Source organism: Alligator mississippiensis, chromosome 3 (assembly GCF_030867095.1).
Source record: "Alligator mississippiensis isolate rAllMis1 chromosome 3, rAllMis1, whole genome shotgun sequence".
Classification (NCBI taxonomy): Eukaryota; Metazoa; Chordata; order Crocodylia; family Alligatoridae; genus Alligator; species Alligator mississippiensis.
Genome location: NC_081826.1, coordinates 32,407,750 through 32,430,603, shown reverse-complemented (window position 1 = coordinate 32,430,603; position 22,854 = coordinate 32,407,750). Strand labels below are relative to the sequence as shown.

The window sequence follows — 22,854 nt, the reverse complement described above, 5'->3', positions numbered from 1 at the left end:
TGGGTTCTGGGCAGCCGCAGCAAGAAGGGCCCAGCTGCAGTGAAGGGGAGGTGGTCACTTTTCCCCTGTGCCCAGCAGCAGCTTCTGCCCAGCTACCACTGCTGCTCAGCATGGGTGGACAGTCCAGAGCAGGTGTGGGGAAGGTCGGGGTCAGTGTCGGGGCTATGCACATAGGTGCCAGCTGGTCTGAAACTGGTCTGCTCCAACCATGGCGAGTCCAGAGCAAGTGTGGGGCAGGCCAAGACCAGGACCAGGGCTTTGTGCTCAGCTGCTGTGGGCAATGGCAGGGAGGACCAGCAGGGTGTTCAGGCTCTATGTAGCCCATATAATTGCCTGCCCCTGCATTAAATGAAAAAATATTATTTGAACTTGTTCCCCTTAACATCTGCTCAAGATGTTAGCACAAGACTTTTAGAAATGTTGGTCCCAATTAATAGGGTAACTGAATGAGAAATGCAGAATAAATTCAACAGGTCTTCCATAAAGACACAGATATTAAAATGAGTTGCTTGTATTGTCAAGTCATGCTCAGACACTCACCCACACATTCCATTGTTTCCTCTAATGCTGCAAATCCAGCTGGGCATCCTCCAAAACAACGGCCTCGGTGCAAATAGAAGCCAGCTTTGCATTTGGTACAAAAGTCTCTGCTAAAGCAGGAGTCACAGTTTTCTATTCTGCATCCTAAATCAGAGGATAATAGATCTCTGTTAAAAAATATCTGAAAATGAAAATACTTGTAAAGCAACAGACTAGCAAACACAGTATAAAAGAGATGCGGCTTAGGGGTGCACCGATAAAGAATTTTTGGCCAATACCGATGGCCGATAATTAACCAGCCACATCAGCAGATACCAATCTGGTTACCAATATGCAGCCCCTCAGCTTAGAGGACAGCATCCAGCCAGTAAGTCTGTGGGGGGAAAGGCCCATGGGGGGCACTGATTGAGGCCCCCATGGTGATGGAGGGAGTGGAATGGGGCTGGGGCTGGGGCAGGGACATGGAAAGGAGAAGGCACTGCTCAACTGGGGTGGGGTGACGTGTGGGACAGAGGCATGCGCGGCTCGTTAGGAGGGTGTGTGTGGGGGGGTGGCTCCTGCCACTATGTGGATCTCCAAGGGAGTCATGGGGAACATGTGCCTCCTGGATTTGTATGTGGGGCACCGGCAGGCTACCCACTGTGGGCTGGGGCCAGGGGCTGCATCAGCCTCTTCCTAGCAGGGAGGTTGGGCCAGGGCTGTGCTTGTGGTGGGCAGAGGCAGGGCAGGCAGCAGCGGCATTGGGAGGGATGGGATGGGCAGCAGTGGCATTGGGCTATGGGATGGGCTACAGCCACCCCAAAATTTGCTGTACCTCCCCTGTAGTCCCCACTCCCAGTACCGCTGCCACCACTTGCTCCACCTCCTCCTCCCCAAGCACTGCCCCAGCCCTGACCTCCGGCCAAGGAGAAACCAGTGCAGCCCACAGCTGGCAGCCTGCACTTGCCCCACGCACAAATCTGGGGAACATATGTCCCTCGTGCTTCACCCAGGGCTACATGCCCTGTGTCCCCCAGATGAACCACCTACGGCTTCATCCCACATCCTGCCCTGGCTGGGCAGTACCTGCCCCTGCCCCATTACTTCCCCCACAGTGGGGGGCCTTGATACCCCTTCCCCCAGAAAACTTACCAACAGGACACTGCTCTCCAAACTGCTGGGCTGCATTCCTGGCTGCATGCATGCTGCATCTGCATGCATGCATGTGGCATTTATTGATGACATTATCAACCACATCAGCCAAAAAAGCCGATCGCCAATAATGTCAATTTTCCTTTTATCAATGCTGATACAATATGGACTGATATGTTGGTGCACCTATAATGCTGTCAGCTGGTAAACTTCTTAGTAGAATGTAAAACAAGAAATTACAATTACAATTACCTTTAAATGGCTAGGTTCAAAATTCAAAAAGCTTGAGGTAGAATTGATTTAAGGTACACTGTTTACTGTAAGCAGCATAATTTAAATCAGTAGCAAACAGAATACATATTCACCCTTTGGTGGGGGGTGAGGGGTGCAAATCTTAGACTGGGTTCCACCATCTTTAAACCAGTCTATGTGTGTCAAACTTCTGTTCTGTTACAGGTATAGACCAGTTTACAATCACTTATACTAGTAAAAGTGTAACATCTATACCTGGCCAATATGATTAGCTGACAGGGCTCGCAACTATAGAAGTGCATGGTGTGCTCCCATGGCTGGGTACCAAGCTTGCTACTTGCCAGTGCAGGGGGAATCCAGGATTGAACTTCCCCTCCACCAGCAATATGGCAAAATGGGACCTGATGCAAGATCCCACAATTGTGCCTCCTGCCATGCCAAATGTGCATGGCAGGAAGCATGATTGCTTGGAATCCACATCAGATCTCATCCTGTCTTTACTTGAATTTCTGTCAGGTGTCTTACATACCACAATTGCCCTAAATCTACCTGCAAATGTTTGTGATTTTAAACTTGATTTTCTCATTTTTTCATTTTTTTCAATTCCTTGTTGCTGTATTAAAGATTCACTCAAACAATAAGGGAAATTGGCTAAACACAATATGTTGTCAAGTGCATAAACCTATAACAGATATCTTATTTTGGTTTTTTTGGGAAGGAAAGGGAGACAGGATTTTCAAGACTGAATTTTAACTGAATATTTGTGGAAAGAAAAAGAGATGGAACATATTTGGAGAAAAAAATGGATGATATGTCAATATATATTACTGTCACCAATCTTTGCATATAGGGTCCAAATACTTTCTATTAGCTTGCAATTTGAACAGAATCTCAGCAGCTATTATAGAATGTTTTCTTATGCCATACCTGATTTCCATACTAGTGTACGTGTCTGTACGGCGTTCTACAGATACAAATTTCTTCTAGATTTCAGTGACCAGAACCCTAAACACCAATTATCCTTTAAGTCAACAAATAACTGCTACTGGCCAGACCCTCTTCTACCTATTAGGCACCTAAATGTGATCCTATTCTACCCTGTTTGTCCCTGAAAAAACCAATAATGTCATGTGCCAACTATTGTATGATGCCATCTTCTTAGCCCAAGACAAAAACACAGCAGGACAAGAGCCAATTGACTTAACTTTTTGTTAACCTTTCTTTTTCAGGGACTCAAGCAGGGAAAAACAGCATCACTTAGTTGGTTACATTTACTCAGACCCTTAACAGGTGAAATAGGATCAGGCTCTAAAACTGTCCAAGTAAAAGGCATGAAATGTATAGTTAATAATAGAAATAATAATTTTAAAAGTATATATTAAAAAATTTTGGAAAAATTCCCTCAAAAAAGTGATAGTTTAACAGTGCTGCTTCTAATGTTTAGAACAGAAGTTAAGACTTCTCAGTTTCATTTTCCAATAATGTAACTAAAATGTTTTTCAAATCCCCTATTATAGTTTATTTGACAGCTTATAGTCATTACTACTGGTTCCAGTCATGCTGATTTTTTTCTATTTAATTATTATAACTGCTGACTTCTATATCATTATTTCTTTCTTGAGATATACATTTTTGTTACAATTATGCATTTTTCAAGTCTCTTAAAGCATAAAGAAGCAGCTCCATGCTGACTTAATCTTGGGGCTGTTCTTGAATGTCTTTCTCTTCCCCATGATCAAGGCTGACTTGGATAAACTTAGTAAGTGGGCGGATACAAACCTGATGATGTTCGATATTGATAAATGTAGGGTACTCCACCTCAGGAAAAAAAACCCACAGCATACTTATAGGCTCAGCAGTGTTACGCTTGCTAGCAGCAAAGCTGAAAGAGACTTGGGGGCTATGATTGACCACAAGCTGAACATGAGCCATCAATGTGATGTCACAGCTAGCAAAGCAAATAATACTCTGGCTTGCATCCATAGAAGCTTCTCAAGTAAATCTCAGGATGTCATCCTCCCACTGTACTCGGCCTTGGTGAGGCCACAGCTGGAGTACTGCATCCAGTTCTGGGCTCTGCAATTCAAGAAGGATGTCAAGAAATTTGAGAGAGTCCAGGGGAGAGCTGTGCACATGATCAGAGGACAAGAAAATAGGCCTTATGAAGAGAGGCTGAGAGCCATGGGACTCTTCAGCCTGGAAAAACGCAGGCTCATGGGGGACCTGGTGACTACTTATAAATATATAAGGGGTGTAAATCAGGATCTGAGAGAATGTCTGTTCACCAGAGCACCCCAAGGAGAAGCAAGGACCAACGATCATAAACTTCTACAAGACCATGTTAAGCTGGACATAGGGAAAAAAAAAATTACTGTCCAAACCCCCAAGACCTGGAATAGACTCCCTCCGGAAGTGGTGCAGGCACCTACTCTGGACTCATTCAAGAAGCATTTAGATGTTTATCCTGCTGGAATCCTTTGACCCCAGCTGACTTCCTGCCCCTGGGGCAGGGGGCTGGACTTGATGATCGTCAAGGTCCCTTCCAGCCCTAACATCTATGAAATCTATGAAAGAACTCAGAAAAGCCACAGCAGGTCAGAATGTTTTTAAAACTATGGCTTCCTATTTGAAATCTCTGGGTTTATCTTGTGAATCATGTTTGGACATCTAACAGTGCTAACATTGTGTGGCACCCCTGGCACCCTTGAAAAGATCTCAAGGTATCCCATGGCACCCTGTTTGAGAATAACTAGATTAGACCAACTTACAATTTAAGGTGATGGCTGTATATTATTTAACACTAAGTTGAAAGTAAGTGCTGTTCTTCTATGACCTAACACTAGTGATTTCATGGAACAAGAAATTCCTTCTCAACCTTCTCCTGAAAAGGCATCATCTGACCTAGTTTGTGGATTGTTCAAGTATGATGTAAATAGGGAAAAGTAATGGCAACTAATTTAGCAGAACACAGTGCAAGATCTCTTTTATCACACACAGCCTAGTCAGGTCAGAAACAAAGAAAAAGATGCCAAAAAGGAAGAGGTTTCCACTTTCCCAAAGCACATAGGCCTAGACTGCCAACAGCATTTATTAGGCCTGTGTGAAGTGGCTAGTATTCGCTTTGAATTCGTATTTGGCCAATTCGGGGGACAGTAATTCGACTTGGTGATTCGATAGCTGCACCACCTGGCCCCAGTTCTGGCCCTGCACTCACCAGGTGCTGCCAGGCACAGGGAGTGATCCCTGCTGCCTGTCATTGTCCCGCGCTGCATGGGGCAGGGTCTGCCATGAGCCCCCAGAAGCCCTGGCAGCCGCTGCAGCAGCCGGTAAGTGCAGGGCTGGGCGGGGCAGCCATTGATGGGGCTGGGAAAGTGGGCGGGGGATAGAGGCTCATGGCAGAGCCCCCCACATAGTGCAGGGAAGTGGGGGGCAGTGGGAATCACTCCCCTTCACCTGGCAGCAGCTGGTGAGTCTTTATTTTTTCCTGTAAAGCACTGGGATGCTGGGGCTGGGCGGGGCAGCCATTGACAGGACTGAGAGAGTGGGAAGAGGTCAGGGGGGTGCTCAGGGGGGTTGGGGGAGCAGGAAGGGGATGGGGCTTGGCGGGGGTCCCCCCACCCCCTACTTGCTGGCACGGGGTCTGGGTCCAGCTCCCTGCAGTGCTGAGTGGGGACTGCCTAAATCGCCGAAGCTCTCCAAATCTTTTCCAAATCGATTCAGAGAGCTTTGAATGGATTTGGACCTCTTTACTGGTCTCCCAATTTGATTCAGATTCAGAGATTTGGCCACCAAATCTAGCTGAATGTCCTCCAGATTGAATTAGTACCCAAAGCTTCACACAGCCCTAGTATTTATCTATTCAACTCCTATTTAGGCACCTAACTCCCACTGACTTCAGAAAATGTATTTCAGTTGATTAAATACCTGTGTTATTATGTAAATACCTTTATATGCTAAATACCTTGAGGAGCTGACCATTAGAAGCCAAAGGACCGTTATGATCAAAGACCACCAAGATACTAGTTTTGCAATATCAGAAGTATTACCAAAAACATGAAGTCTAGTTCATGAAAGAAGAAGAAAGCTAACCAACCAGAAATATATATAAGAACTTTTAAAGAGAAAATTTTAAAGATATTTTGAATTAATATACAAAAAGGAACCAGCAATTCTTGTTTATTAATGGTCCATTCCACACTACAAGATTGAGAGGCGACTTAGGAAAGAACTTAAATATTCCTAATTTTCAGATGTGTAAATATAAAAGTTTACTTCATGCAATAAAACATAAAAATAAATACTATTGCTCTTTCGGCAAGGTTTTGGAATAACATTTAATCTAAACATGCACAAATACAAAAATGCCAAAGAAAATGTCCAAAAGATGAAACAGAAAAATTCACTGTACTGGAAATAATAATAGTCACACGTACACCTTATAAATCAGGTATATTATCTGAAAGATTTGCCTTTAAAAAATACATATAAACTATCAATATTATCCTGTCATCAGCCACCTGAAGTTACAGCAGTAAGCATTTGGAATTCATTTTATGCAATATCATACTTGTCTTTGTGGTTACTTATGTCATTCTTTTTTTTTTCATTCTTTTCTAAGAACAAGTTCACCAAGTGCGGGACTTCTGAAATAGCCATTTGTAAATCCCCAGAGGAACTTTGCAAATGTATGAAGTCTTTATAAAAAGGATTTAAATATTCATCCTTGAACTTTCATAGGCCAAATGTTACAAACCATAAGACAAACTAGTGAGGGATCCCCTACAGCAGCTAGAAGCATACAAGGACTTTTACAACAAGCCTTCTTACAATGTGGGACTATAAGTTTAAGCAGTTTGTGTAAAAAAAACAAACAAAGAAAACATTTTAAAATGTAGTACTGCCCTTTGGGTTCTGAAAAATTCAAAAATAAGCTTATTGCTGTCTTCATCATAATAGATATAATTATACCATGTGTAATTATTGCCATGTGTAAGCATTGGGTCTCCAAGCTCGAACTCTATCTCATGGATACATTCACACATGCAATCTGTTTGCTGTTAGCATTAGTGTTAAGAGGTCCTCAAAATGGCTTCAGAGTACGTAGTAGTTTGAATGTTTATCCAAAGTACAGCTGCCTGAAAGTGAATGGTAATCTGCTCTGCGGTACTGTTTCCAGCTTCCTGGTCCTTTATAGATGTCCTAAGGACTTAGGATCTGTGCATGAGCAAGAGACTGGAAATGACCATAACAGGCACAGTCACCTTCCACCCACCAGTTCAGACATTGAACTGACACAGGTTTCTTCCCTCCAGAAAATTGAAATAGTCCCTTCTTAGTCAAAACTCCTACTGAAGTTAATACATTGGGGGTACATCTACACCAGGGGTGGGCAAAATGTGGCCCGGGGGGCGGATGCAGCCCACCAGGCCATTCTATTCAGCCCACGGGGCCCCTAAAAAATTTACAAAATTAATATTAATCTGCCCTGTGCTGCCTGTTATGTGGCCCTTGATGGCTTGCCAAAATACACTAAGTGGCCCTCTGCCCAAAATAATTGCCCGCCCCTGGTCTACACATTCATTAATGTGCTGTAGTTACTGTGCATTCAATTTAGTACTTGATTATACAAGTACTAAATTAATGTGCAATAACCAGTGTTACTGCACAGTAGCACTGGCTCATGCCTTTTTAGTGATGCCACTATGCAGTAGCTTAATACTGTGCAGTAGTGTATTAGCACTGTTTGTGCTATGATGGGCTACTGGGCAGTATTATTAGGCTACTGCATGGTCAGTGTCTCACATAGATGCATCCTGTTTCATGTACACAAAGGGTAGTAAAACCCTGGGTTTATAAAAAACACTGAAATGTTTAATATGTTTTAATAATAATGGAAGAATCTTGCCTGAATTAATGACTGGGTCCTTAATGTTTTGTTTGCAATGTACGCTGATCCTGAAGAGCCTGATCCTCCAAAAACTCTTTCCAAGGTCAGTGACTGTTTGTAGGATGAAACCACAACGCACCTTGCTCTGAAGAGGTATTGCAATAGTTAATTGCAAATGAGAGTTTGTTATTAGTCTAGATGCACTACAAATATTTTATTAATTGCAATGCTTGAATCAGATATCCATTGTGTTTAAATATTCAGAAAAAAAATTTGCCTTTTGCCCACCCACACAAGACAATTTGAAAAGACATCAAGGTTTTTCCAAATCATGTAATCCAATGATGAGGTGCAGAACGGAACATTACAAGAAAAATGAACATCATGTGACCGTCTCTCACATCCAAGTGACGCAAATATATACTTGAAATCATGCATTAACTATTGCTTCCAAAATGAGAAAGATAACATGTTTAAAGTTGATTTCATTGGTATGATTTTTTTAAACAAAAAAGTCATTGGCTAAAAGTTGCCCTTTGATGAAATCATTACATTCTTTTGGTAAATTTCTGCTTCACCTGATTCTGTGGGCATCAGTTAAAATCTTCATTGTTTTTGGTATAACAAAACGTAGGCAAAGAGCATGTGTTTAGAAAGTTAAATAAATAACTCAATCTTGTTTCAGTTTCTTGATCATAATTCAAAGCTCCAATCTTATTTACATCTTTTACTTTGCCTTTTTTGGTAGTTCTGTTTTCTTTTGTATTACAGCAGAGTCCTCAACATTATAATTACATTTTAGAGGCACTAGTAGCAGCTCTATAGTTAAAGTTGAGATTTACACGTATAGCAGTTTACTTTCCATTTTTCTATGAAGACGAATGATGCTGAATACCCAACTCCTACCAGTTAATCTAGTCCAAATCCAATTTAGTGGCAAATACTGAAAAAAACCAATTATGGACTATTTTAAGAGTTCTCAAACCAGGATATTCAGCTGCACCAGAATACCACTCAACATCACGCATTTCCTGACTCCTATGGGATGAACCCTTGCATAATTTAGTGCAGTCTCAAAAGACCTTTCTTGATATATGGCTCACCAGAGAGCAGTGCATTAGGACAGCTAGTCATTCATGACCCATCTACACCATGTCCTTCGTACTTCAGCTGCAATGGGATGAGCATAGACAGATCTCTATGACTAATACTGATTCCTCTAGGTCAGATAAATTGTCAGTCCCCAAGAAGAAATTTTAGGGAAGAATCATAGTCCTTTTTACTTTTAGAGTGGTTCAATGGATCTAAGGAGAAGCCAGGAGTAAGCCACTATAAGTTTTAACGACATATGAACATAGGAAATGCCATAATGGGTCAGACAAATAGTCCATCTAGCCCAGTAGCCTGTCTCTGACAGTGGCAGAAATGGATGATATATTGGGAGAGCACTAAACTAAATCTCTCTAGAGCAGCAGTTCCCAATCGGTGGTACAGGTACCACTAGTGGTACACAGACAACCTGTCAGTGGTACTCATTAATAGATTTATTATAATTACTTTATATGACAAAAATTTGCTGGCGGTACTTAAGGTTGAACTGAAAAATTTGCTGGTGGTAGTTAAGGTTGTATTGTTTTAAATTGGTGGTGTGCAATCTGTCAGAGATTGGAAACTGCTGCTCTAGAGTAATCTATACCCTATTCCTATACCCTTCATTGACCTGACCAAGGCATTCGATTCCTTAAATTGTGACGCTCTGTGGACCATCCTCCAATGCCTTGGCTGCCCGCTGAAGTTTGTCACCCAAGTGGCCAGGAGGCCAGGAGGTCAGCCACCTCCAGCTGGGTCCTCGGTGCCAGCCCTAAACAGGCTCCTCTGCCTGGGTCCTGCCACCTGCCTCAGTAGCAAGAATCCTGATGTTCCCTATTTAAAAACTGCAAATTCACTGATAATAAAAATCCCAAATTCACTCTTTAAAATACCCCCATATCCATGTTGTTTCACAATTAAAACAAAAGACTACTATACGAGAACTGTTCAAAAAGTATCGAGACTGATACTGTAGGAAACAAAATATTTTATTTAGATGGGTTTCAGCTTAATCTCCTTCAAAGTATGCTCCTTCTTCTTGTTGGAAGCACCTCTGATAAGCAATTTGTGGAATCGCTAGAAGCTGCTAAATCACGTTTTGTTTTATGATTTCTACATCACAAAATTTTCTTCCTTTTGAAGTTTTCTTTAGTTGAGGGAAGGGAAAAAAATTGCCTGGGGCCATATCAGGTGAATATGTAGGCTGTGGCACTTGTGGGATATGGCGTTTGGCTAAAATTTGCCTAAAAATTGCCTCACAAGCTGTGCTGAGTGGGCAGGCAGGTTGTCGTGGCGAAGCATCCAAGAGTTGGACACCCACTTTTCTGGTCATTTTTCTGGTCATTTCATTCCCATATCGCTGGTTAGAATTGAATGACATGAACCAACAGAAATTCCAACTTTTTCTGCTCTCTCTCAGACAGTCAATCGCCTATCATTTCAAACCAAACTGTGAACAACTGCCACGTTTTCATCATTTTGTGATGTTGAAGGGTGCCCGAAAAGCTCATCACTTTCTACTGATGATCATCCTTCTTTAAACTGATGATATTCAAAAACTCTTACACAGGTCAGAGAGTCATCACCAAATGCTATTTTAAGTAATTCAGATGTTTCACTTGCCATTTTCCCAATTTTCATGCAAAATTTAATGCACATGTGTTGTTCTGGACACTGACATAATGAAAAGGACACCAGATAAAAATGATCTTACTTTAACAACTGACCACAGAAAACTGGGGAAACACAAGCTGCAAACCTGTCCAGAGGAGACCCAACGTGCCCAGATATGTTCAGCAAAACCATGCCCCCCACCCAATACTCTGTACCACAAATACATGTTCAGTCTCAGTCTTGATACTTTTTGAACTTGTATCTATATGTGTGTGTGTGTGTGTGTGTGTGTGTGTGTGTGTGTATTCTAATATTATAAAAGCCTAAGTCTGACTGGCACACTTTATTTGCACTCTGATTGGCTGACAGAAACAGCCAATCAGAGTGCTCCAAGCATGGGGGAGCACCACCATGATTCTGAAGCCGTGCTGAGGACTGGACAAAGGGTTGGAGGAGCCAAGGTCAGCAGCATTGGCCCCCCTGCAAGCCGTGCTAAGGACCAGACAGGGGTGGGGGAGCTGAGGCCAGTGCAAGAGGCAGAACAGCAGCAGCATGGGGCATTAGATAGTGGCACTCCATCTAATGCCCCCCTCCCTCCCTGCCCCCCCATCGTTCTTGATGGGCAATTGGCGTGTGTGTGTGTGTACATCCCTACCAAGTAGCACCCCATAGCCCCCCGCACTCCCCCCCCCACACTCCAGTCCCCACTGCCCATAGTCCCTTACTTACCTGGGACGGAGCCCGGTCCCATCAGGTTGCAGCCTTCACTGCTCCAGGCTGCCCTGCACATGCAAGCACTGTGCTTCAGCACCAAGGCAAGAGGCAGCCATAGAGACGCTCTGGCTGGCTACCAAAGCATCTCTTTGGAGGGCCCCAGCCTCTGGTTGCCTCACACCATGGCCCTGGACCTCACCCTGCTCTCCTTTTTTCTGGGGTTGGTTTGTTTTTTGTTTTTTACACCTGCATATCAAGGTATCAAATTTTGAGCCTGCACTGCAAAATATGCAGTGTGAGAAATGTTTTTTTGTTCCCAGCATGCCTCTTGCTGCATCTCAAAGCAGTTTCAAATGCAGCAAGAGGAACATGAGGGCTCATCTGGACGTGCCCAGTGGGTGCATCTCCAGTAACTGAGTTACTGAGGAGTAGACTTATTTGCTGCAGTGTAAAGTATCACAGTCCAGACATGTGACGCTATTAGACCACAGCAAACTAATTTTCATCACCATAAGATACTAGTGTCAGGGACAGTACTATCTTACAGTGACTAAAATAACTGCCTAACACACATGTAAATGCTGACCCAGGTGTAAATTTTGCTTGGTCAGCCACCTAGCCACACAGCTCTGCTCTTCAGGCACTCTCTTGTCCCAGCCAGCCCCTCTGCCACCCAACACAATAACCTGGAGCCTGGGACTGGCCCCGTGAGCTTGCTGCCAGTCCAAAACTTAACTACCTCAAATATTTTGGAACAAGGCTTATGCGAATTGGGAAGTATTAGATTCAGATTCAGATTTGGCTGATTCAGAGGACAGTGATTCAGTTTGGAGATTTGGATCACTGTCCCAAATCGATTTGGCTTAATCGGCTTCAGAAGTTTCAGCACTGATTCGGAGATATTCGGCCATAGGTTATAATGAGGAATCACTGAAATACCTATAACTTTGTCATTTTGGGGCAGATTTGGATGAAAACAGCAGGGATAGTAGCCCTTTCTACGGGCATTAGGCCTCCCAAGTTTCAATGATATAGGTGCAGGGGTTTCTGGGAAACTGCACCTCAAACTGTTCAAAGCAAAACTCATGACGTGTGACTTTGTGCGTGTGTTAAGGCACAGTGGGATAAAAATTACAGGGATGGTAGCCCCTGTTCTCAGCCTCACAACTCCACTGTAACCAGTAAGACTCAGGACTCTCAAAGATCTTAAAGGTCTGGGCTTTCCCCAGCCAGAACTGTGCGGTGGCTGGAGGTTATTATCAGGTGCCTCCTATCTGCCTCAGGGAGGTTCATGGTCCTGGCATTTCCTGGAGCTGCCGTGCCACCGGCAGTCCCACCCAGGCCTCTCTACCCTGGCAGGGTGCAGTTTTTGGTCATGCCCAGGATGATGTGGGGCCTCCTCCTCCCCATATAGACCCAGCCCTTATACCTCCAAGTTTTTCCTGGCATGGGAGCTCAGCAGGGAGATGTTCTCCCTCTGCTGGCTCATGAGAAACTAAACTGCTGCCTCCAGCTCTGAGAGTGGATCATTAAATGGCTGCCCTCATTAGCACCTGTCCTGCCACATACATAGCCCCTCATGTAGGCATGAGGACTGCCAGGTTTCAGGTAGAGTGGTGCAGGGGTTTCTGTGAAACTGCACCTCAGACCGCTGAAAGCAAAACTCATGTCACTTGTATGTGTTAAGGGGTATAGGTTGTAGCTATGTTGATCTAAGGACACAGCCCAGACTTGGTTCTTAGGGTTAATTTGATATCTTTTATTACACCAACTGAATAGTTGGAGAAATTCTTCTTTGCAAGCTTTCAGGTTTAAAAACCCTTCACCGGGCTGAGGAAGCATCTAGTTGGTGTGTGTGCGCTTCCTGGATGGAAGGAATAGTGAAGAAGCCAGAGGCCAGCCTGCAATTCAGGCAAGAAAGCCAGTCAGTGAAAATGTAAATTGAGGCATCAGGGGATGAGAGACAGGCTGGGGGGGGGGGGGAAGGGCAGGTAAAAATGGAGAGGTACCTGCTACCTGGGGAGTCAGATGTCAGGCAGGTTGTAGTGTGTCATAAATCCAATGTCTATATTGAGTCCATGAGTTTCTGTATCCAGGAGGCTGATGAACTGAAGTTCATAGGCCCATCTGTGAAAAGTGGTTTGTAAATTCAAACAAGCACCAACCTCACTAACCTCATCACTGGAAGCCAACTTCCTACTTCCCAAAACATACTGAATGGATCCAGACCATGCCATGACAAGAAATGCAAAACCTGCCAACATCTCTCCAGTACCCCCACAAACTGCACACCAGAATCTATTATAGACTAGAATACCCAAATACCTGTTGGGGTACATTTCTCACAAGAAAACTACTCTGTCTCCAGTCTCTCAGTCCTGATGCTCAAAGGGAATTTACAAACCACTTTTCACAGACAGGCCTATGAACTTCACTTCATCAACCTCCTAGATACGGAAACTCATGGACTCAGTATAGACATTGGATTTATGACACACTACTACCTGCCTGAGATCTGACTCCCCAGGTAGCAGGTACCTCTCCTCTTTTACCTGCTCCATCCTCCTTCCCCCTCCCAGCCTGTCTCTCACCCACTGATGCCTCGATTTTCATTTTCACTGACTGGCTTTCTTGCCTACATTGCATGCCAGTCTCTCACTTCTTTACTATTCCTGCCATCTAGGAAAAGCACAGACATACCAACTAGATGCTTCCTCAGCCTGACAAACAGTTTTAAACCTGAAAGCCTATGCCTTGCAGATGGCACCCCAGGCAGCTAAGCTCACCTGGCACCTCACAACTCCACTGCAACCAGCAAGCCTCAGGCCTCTCAAAGATCTTACAGGTCTGTGCTTTCTCTAGTCAGGACTCTGTGTGTGTGTGGTGGCTGGAGGTTATAAGGTGCCTCCTACCTGCTTTTCACCAGGTAGGTCCTCGGTCCTGGCATTTCTTGGGAGCTGCCGCACTACCGGCAGTCCCACCAGGCCTCCCAGCCCTGGCAGGGTGCAGTTGTAGGTCATGCCCAGGACCTGGGGCTGCCTCCTTCCCCATAGCCCCAGGCCATACCTCCAAGTTCATCCTGGCATGGAAGCTCAGCAGGGAGATGTTCTTTCCCTGCTGGCTGGTGTTGCAGTGAGTACCACCTCCAGCTCTGAAAGTGGGGCATTAAATTGTCTAAAAACTAAAAAGGAAATGGGTGCAGGTGGAGCGAGGAGGGTGGCACTCACTCCATCTGCAGGTGGAGTTTGGGGAACCCCAGCAGTGGGAAGTTTACCTTGAGAAACACCAGCTGCTCCACCAAACCAGGATCCAAGGAGGTACAGTGGGGTGTCACAACATGTCCAACAATGCTGAACATCCTCTTGCTTGGAACGCTGGTTGGTGGACAGGACAGGTGTTCCTGGGCAACTGTGGCTGGATCCTGCCACATGTGGCTACGGGTTGCCAAACAGGCCAAGGGGTTGCAGTCCAGTGGCTCTACGTCCTTGGTGAGATAGGTAGCCACCAAAGCCTCGGCACTACCTGTCCAAGGCTGGGGTCTGGTGCATCTGAGCCCCAACATTGACACCATGCCCCTGGCCCACATTGGCAGCGGCTGGCATGGAGGAGACTGTCTGGTGCTGGGAGTGCTGACACGGGACAGTGGACCCCTCTTCTTCCACGTCGCCTCACCTCTGCTCTTCTTCCTCCCTGACTCTGTTCACCAGCACCTCCAACCAGTGATTGAGGGTTTTGGTGCTGCACATGCTTCCTTTTACCCTAAGATCACACATGCCCACCAGCACATGGGCTGTACTACACTGCAATGGATCCAGCTGTTTTTTGATGCCCTCCTACAGCCACTTCACCAGTGCCTGCACCTCTGGTGAAAGTGGCTTGCCACAGCCAGAAACACTGATCCCTGGAACTTCTCCATTTGGTTCTCAAGCTCCTTGACTACGGGGATCACCTGGCTAAGGAGGGCACCACCAGCGCTGAGGGTCTTGGTGGCATTGAGGAATGGCTTGAGGACCACCAAGATCTGGGACCACCAGGTATCCCACCTGCTTTGTTAAGGGTGCTGCTGATCCCAATCTCCCTGAGCAAGGACGTCTCATGGATGGCCTTCTGTTGCTCCACCAGCCTTTCCAGCATCAGGTATGTGGAGTGCCATCGAGTCTCCACATCCTGCATGATTTTGTGCTGTGGGATGCTCAGCTCACCTTCCTGCATTTTGAAATCAGCTGGGTGGTAGTGATGGCACCATCACTGGCAGCCCTGTCCCCCTCCAAGGCATCCCTGACTATGAGGTGGAACCTGTGTACCACACAACGGACGACAACAAAGTTGGCATCACAAACTGCCTTGACCATATTGGCCCCATTGTTGGTGACCATGAACCCGCAGATGAGCTCACCCTGCTCAGTGAGCCACCCCTGCACCATGCGTTTCATGGCCACCATGATCTCCCTTGCCATGTGGGACTCATCCATCACCTCTGCTTGAAGGAGAGCCCACCAACAGCCTGATTGATCACACCAGTGCCCTGTGAGGGAGAGGTGGGCATGACCTCCACCCTGGCTGCTCCAGATGTCTGAGGTGAAGTGTAGAGATACCTACAGCCCTGCCTTGCACAGCTCCTCCTTCAAGTACTCCCTGCATGCCTCAGACAGGGAGGGCACCACCATCCTGCTAAAGGTGGTGCATGCGGGCACTTGGTAAGAGGGGACCACAAGCGCTATGAGCCACCTGAACCCTGGCTGCTCAACGAAGGAGAAGGGCTGGCCATCCAGAACAAGCATCTCCCCAATGCTCTGGGTGACCTTGCTCACCCTTGCAATGCACCCCGCTATGTCTGCAGCTTTCCCCCACTGCTCCAGGGTGGCCTGCCTCTGCTTTGTGGGGGTGGGAGCTTTGGAGCAAGAGGGGGACTTCCCTTTGGGCACACTCCCACTGGTGCCAGGCTGAGGAGGAGCAAGGCAAGGGGGTGCTGCCTCCTGAGATGCAGGAGCATTGCCATGGTGGTTAAGTGTTTTACCTCCTTGCCCCTGCTAATCTGCCTTCAGCACTGCTGGCAGATAGCATACTTGGGATCATCTGTCACCTCAAAATGATCCCACACTATGCTACCCCCCTACCTCTGGGTTGAGGGTGGTGATCTTGCCTTATCCCCTTCCTTAGCAGGCAGAGGCACAACAACAGGAGGAACTGACTCATCTGAGCCACTTGTCTCCACAACCACAACCTCTTCTGAGGTGCTTTCCAGAGAAGGAGGCCTCACTTTAGGGGAACTTTGAGGGGTGTGGAGCACAAAGTCAGATTCCCCCTTGTTCCCCAGAATTTCTTTTGCTAGGGTACTCAGGTCCAGCTTCTCCTCTGGCACTGAGTGGCTCATGCTGGGCAATGAAATTGGGGTGGAGGAGACTGTCATGCTGGTGGCTATTTCTGATGTTAGAGGAGGTGGTGCAGGTGAAGGGACAGGTACTGCTCCCACCTCCTTGCTCCTTGCTGCTCCTTGCAGCAGAAGACTTATCGCTGCAGGAAAGAGGGTGCATATATGTTTGGGAGGGGGAGAAATTTGCAGTTCTCCTCCTGCCCCCTCTAGCCCCTCTCCCACCCCTGCCAGAAGACCTGGCACCTGTTTTTCCAGCACACTTCATATTAATCTTTGCTGTGTGGGAAAATGTGTGTGTGCGCAACTATAATATCTCTTCTTCTCTGTGTGTGTGTAACTAACTAATATCCCTTCTTCTTCTCTGATTACTGTATGTGTATGTAATTAATAATATTAATATCTCTTCTTACTTCTGTGTGTGTGTGTGTGTGTGTGTGTGTGTGTGTGTGTGTAATGTATGTGCTTTCCTGCACAGTGATGGATCACACTGCCAGGAAAAACACAGCTTTTTTTTTTTTTTTAAGTGTGTGTGTGTGTGTGTGTGTGTATGTGTGTGTGTGTGTGTGTGTGTGTGTGTGAAAATAATAAGAACAAATAAGAGATTTTTGGAGGAAGAATATGTTGAAAGAAAGATTGGGTAGGGATAAGTATAGGGATTCTAGGCAAGAATAACTAGTAAGCTGTATCCTATCCTTCCTAAAAACAGAGACTAGGAAGCCAAGCCAGTCCAGTAGTACCTTTTACACACTGCTACTCAGGCAGAAACAGCTCACAAAAAGGACCAAAATGCTGCAGACAGAGGCTTATGTGTTGTTTCTACATCCCTCCCCCAGAGCACTGTGATTGGAAGGGGACTCAGGGAAAGATCATAGTCACTGGCCAGCTCCAGATGTCAGTCTTTCCCATCCTCCTCCCACCACTCCCCCTCCCTCATCCCAATTTCTGTTCCCTTGAAAGACTGCTTTCTGAATTTCCTAATCTTTTCTGAATCGATTCAGAGGGGGTTTTTGTCTCCCAATTCGATTCAGATTCGGTGATTCGGCATCCAAATTAAGCCAAATCTTCTCCAAATCAAAACAGCAACCAAAGCTTTGTACACCCCTATTTGGTACCATCTGCAAGATTGGAGATTTTACTGTGCACTCCCATTTCCAGGTTACTAACAACAATAAAGTTTTGTTTTGTCTTTTGGTTTCTTTCCTTTTTTAAATTTATTTTACAAAATTTTGCATTTGTCAAGCATTCCTTTAATCAGTCTAACTAAACATTTGTAGCATGGACTGGCCAAATTTAAATCAGTGTGATTTAAATAACTAATTTTAACCATGATTTAAATCAGCAAGCAGGAAACCTTGATCAAAATAATCAATTTTAATATTGTATGAGATTTGTAATTAATATTTAATGATCAATTTTAATATTGTATTTCTATTGTTAGCTATTTTTTAAAGGAAGTCTGATTCTCCTTTGTTGATAACCACTAAGACTAATTGATTTGCAAATAAATATACCCTTTACATTAAATTTGATGCTACATTTACTAATCAGGACTATGCATGTTAGCATTTATACATTTGCATCAAGAATTGTAATGTTAATCATTTATTATGTTAGAAAATAATGAATGACAGAGCTTATTTTCTACATCCTTGATTTGTTACTCATGATTTGTGTCAAAATTTTTTAATGGAAATTAAAATTCCAATTAAAATGCAGAACAATGTCATTTTAAAATTCTATAAATTAAGTAAAATTTCATAATATATGCAAAACAAAGAAAGTAATATCTGTAGTTAGTGAACTGAACCAATTGCTTCTGATCACCATGTCCTTCAAGGTTTTAGAATGAACAGATCTCAACTTCTCATGCCTAGTTTCTATTCAGAGATTGGAAAGGAAAGTAATCTCTCCTGCTTTTTTAACTGTAAATCAGTTTCTCATCTTTGAATCAGCTAGTCATTGAACTAAACTAAATATACAGAAAATATTCTCTTTGCATCTTCAGACAAGTCTATATACGTCAAAAGCTGGTTTAGCATTTCAACACATTCTAATTCCAGATGCTAAACCAGTGATTTTCCCCAGTGAGATTATCTGAATTTGTTTAAAACGGTCTCATCTTCCAAGAAAGGTTCAACCATAATAAGAAAAAAGCCTGGACTGAGACTCTTAAAAAAAAACCTTGGTAATTTTAGATTACTGACATAGCATACCATTTTCAGACACCTGAGTGAGTTAGGTGAAGTCCCATTTTATTGACTTTCAATTAGACCAATTTTCCTAAATGTCCAAGTCATATTTGAAAATGAGATTTTTATCTTCGGTGTTCTTGAATATCTGAATTTACCATGTTTTTCAAAAGCAATAATACTTTTGAAACACTTGTCCAAGTTTCAATTTGTTCCAAATGTGATGGATTTAGGACCACTGATCTAGATCAGTGAGCAATGTCTTCATAAAACTAGTTATAAAATACTGGAGTTTAGGTTTCATAATCCATTTATATTGACCTAAATCCTCCAGTCCAATTTAACTGAAGACCAAAATATGTATCTGAACAAGGTAGATAAAATTATTTATAGAATGTTACATAAATAGTGAGAAATGTTTTCTTTAATCCAGAGCCTGGATTAGCAAATCATGCCCAGAGCTACCCGATTTTATCAGATCCAAGGTTGATAAATAAGCAAACGAACCAAAGTAACATTTAAAAGAAATTCAGATCTGTTCTGGCTTTTTGACAATAATAACACTACTAATAATTCCTCCTTTAAAAAAAGAATTGAGGAATGTGAGTCATCCATGATATCTCAATTAGGATTGCAGAGGTTTGAGGTACAGATTAAAATCTTAAACAAAACCCATATCCAGCATGAGCTTTTTTAAAGGTATAAGAAGTGTCTATTCTGGTCATCATTTATCTCTAGCATGATTCTGGACCTTCAGTTGTGAAGTAGCCAGAAACAAAAAGGACACTTCCATGATAAATTTATAGCCAGCTTGATAATGTAGTACAATACAGAATTAGTTGTAATACATTTATGATAAATGTAGAGAAAGCGAAGCTTTATTGGAATCCATTTACAAGTTGAAGTGAATTATGTTGTATATAATACAGAACATTGAAGAGGTATAAATGGCATACAGTTCTGTTTGCATATAGGCTAACCAAGAGAATGGTCTGCAAAATCATGTTTTCATACTAATAAGCTGAGCATGATGAATTGCAAGATCAAAAGAACTGCTATTTCAATGTTAAATAAAAGCTACTTGAAAAGTCATGCATATTAGAAATCCCTTTTTTGTGAAACATACAGATCCTAAAAGTCATTTTTATTTTTGTTTTATTTCCTTTTGAAATTTATGTGGGGTCACTGAAATGTTCAACCATAGCCTCACCAAGTTACAAAGTTATGTTTTAGAAATATATGATGTGAAACAGCTGTTGGTCAATTCCTACTAAGGTTAAGTATAGCTGTTCATAGCTAATATAGTATTGCCCACAGTTGCTTGTGAGAAGCAGAAAGGTTGAGAAGAATTTGAGCAGGGGTACTGAGCAGGCAATGAGGTTGGGATGTTTGTGTGAGAGGAGCTATATGTGCGGAAGCAAAAAGGGTGAGTCACATGAATAAAGGAGGAGGGAGAGCAGAGAACAGGCCTGTGTGTTGTGGAGGGAGGCAGACACGCAAGGGTGGCAAGCAGAAGGCAGAAATAGGCAATGAAGCAGAAGTTGCTGAGGAAAGAAGATAAGCATGCAGCTGCTTTGGAAGGAGAGTGGAGGGAAGGAAATGATAGAATGAGATGCAGAGGAAGGACGTTAAAGAAGCAGGAACTATGAGAGTTGAGTAGTTTTGAAGGGGGAGGAAAATTACTATAAAAATAAAGTAGGAAAAGTGGAGAACAGAAAGAGTAGAAGAACATGTCTTGCAGAGAATGAAGGGGAGAGAGAATGCAGGCTGAAGCCCCACTGCCTACTTTGAATCTCAGGCCAAACTGTTAAAAACAGGTCATCTATTTAAACTCCTAAGCAAACATGATCTATGTACCTTCAGGTGATTCTTCAAGATACATATCAACACCTTTAGGGCCTTTGATGAGGTTTGAACTGCAGTGTCCAACAGAAGGACATGAAAACCTCCTTCGATGCATGACTTTGTGTCATAAAATGGGCCTACTGCTGTCACTAGGTCAGGGGCTGGCAATTTTTTTGGGTGGAGGGCCGCTTAAGGAGTTTTGGTGAGGTGTCGAGGACTGCATGGGTAGCCCTTGACAGGTGTCCTGGCCCCTGGGCACCATCTTTGGACCAGAAGTCCCACTCCCTAACCCCTGACCCTTGTCGCCAGAAGTCCCTTCCTTTACCCCCGGAAATACTCCTTTTGAGGGGGTTTGCCACCTTACAACCAAAAAAACCAATCATACACTTGTTGCCAAAATGGCTAGTTTCATTCCCCTGGAGGCTTGTTCAATTACCCTCAAGAAGAGAGTCACACATACAGGCTGGGTCCATCTAGGTTTATTGTTTGCAAACAGTTCGACCGGGGAGCAGAGAGCTCAAATCAGGGCCGACGATGAGTCCAGCTTGGAATTACATTTTTATAGCTTACATTCAACAGAGTCTTGACGTATTAGAAGTTTATTGGCTGCAGTACCAGTTCCTAATTGTGACGTCTTATCTTGTAGGCTATACTTAACTAGTTATTGGTTAATGTGACTTATCAGGGTTAGTACATGCGCACTCAAAGGTAGAATTGCAGCATGCTCAGAAGAAAAGAGCAATTTCAACAAAGTTAGTTAAACTTTAGTAACTTCCTATCTTAGCGTAACCTTGAGGCACTGCAAAATTATGGGGGCTGTCGCAGGGCACCTTAGTGCCTGCTCCTAAGAGAGGAGAAACTGCCAGGGAGAGAGCCCTGGCAGAACCAAGTGAGCACAGCTGTGGGTTGCCGGAGCAACTAAGGGGAGCCAGCTGCCGGTAGGGGGCAGGGCCTGGCCCTTATAAAGCTCGGGGCTGAGGCCAGGCTGGCAGTTCTCTGCCAGCAGCTGGAGAGGCAGGAGCTCCCTTGGCTGAGATATGGGAAGGAGCCTAAGTCGCGAGTACAGCTCATGATAGCCCTGGAGGCTTGAGCTATGATGATGAGTTATGGCCAGGCGGCTTGCATTTGTGTTACAGCCTAGGGGCTTGTGGTTTTGCTTTGTGTTTGTATTATTACACACGGAGGCTTGGGTGAGGCTGTAGGGGTTGGAGGAGGCCTCAACTATAGGGACCCCAGAGAGTGTGGGGTGCCCTAGCGCCAAGAGGGCGCATTATCTACATAGCGCCAGGGAAGGCGCAGCTCGCACGCCAGTGTATGAGCAACTGGCGGCGAGGAGCGCGGCCAGTAGGTCGCGGGCGCAACCCGTAGGTTGCAGACGGGGACCTAGACCCCGGATTGCGTGTGGGGGAACATAGACCCTGAAGGCGCAGCTCGCACGCCACTGCGCGAGCAGCTGGCGGCGAGGAGCGCGGCCAGTGGGTCGCGGGCGCAACCCGTAGGTTGCGGACGGGGACCGAGACCCCGGATTGCGTGTGGGGGGAACATAGCCCCCTGGCCCCAGGAAAGGGGCGGTATTACTGAGTAGCCCAGTGTGAGCGCGGCGAGCCCCCAGAGAGGGGGAACGCCCTTGTACGTTATTGAGTAGCCCAGTGTGGGCGCGGCGAGCCCCCCAGAGAGGGGGAACGCCCTTGTACGTTATTGAGTAGCCCAGTGTGGGCGCGGCGAGCCCCCCAGAGAGGGGGAACGCCCTTGTACGTTATTGAGTAGCCCAGTGTGGGCGCGGCGAGCCCCCCAGAGAGGGGGAACGCCCTTGTACGTTATTGAGTAGCCCAGTGTGGGTGCGGCGAGCCCCCCAGAGAGGGGGAACGCCCTTGTACATTATTGAGTAGCCCAGTGTGGGCACGGTGAGCCCCCAGAGAGGGGGAACGCCCTTGTACGTTATTGAGTAGCCCAGTGTGGGCGCGGTGAGCCCCCCAGAGAGGGGGAACGCCCTTGTACGTTATTGAGTAGCCCAGTGTGGGCGCGGCGAGCCCCCCAGAGAGGGGGAACGCCCTTGTACGTTATTGAGTAGCCCAGTGTGGGCGCGGTGAGCCCCCAGAGAGGGGGAACGCCCTTGTACGTTATTGAGTAGCCCAGTGTGGGCGCGGCGAGCCCCAGAAGGGGGGAACGCCATTGTGCTTTGTTGAGTAGCCCAGTGTGGGCGCACGGGCATAGTGAGC

General features: G+C 45.1%; 1 protein-coding gene across 2 annotated transcripts in view; it reads right to left on the bottom strand.

The window, feature by feature from the left end:
• Positions 1-22,854, bottom strand: part of RSPO2 (R-spondin 2) — a 196,722-nt gene that overhangs the window by 71,452 nt on the left and 102,416 nt on the right. For both annotated transcript variants that reach the window (XM_059723811.1, XM_019495692.2), the window contains exon 3: positions 541-684. In XM_059723811.1, coding sequence (XP_059579794.1) covers positions 541-684 — 144 coding nt within the window. The remainder of the gene's footprint in view (positions 1-540; positions 685-22,854) is intronic.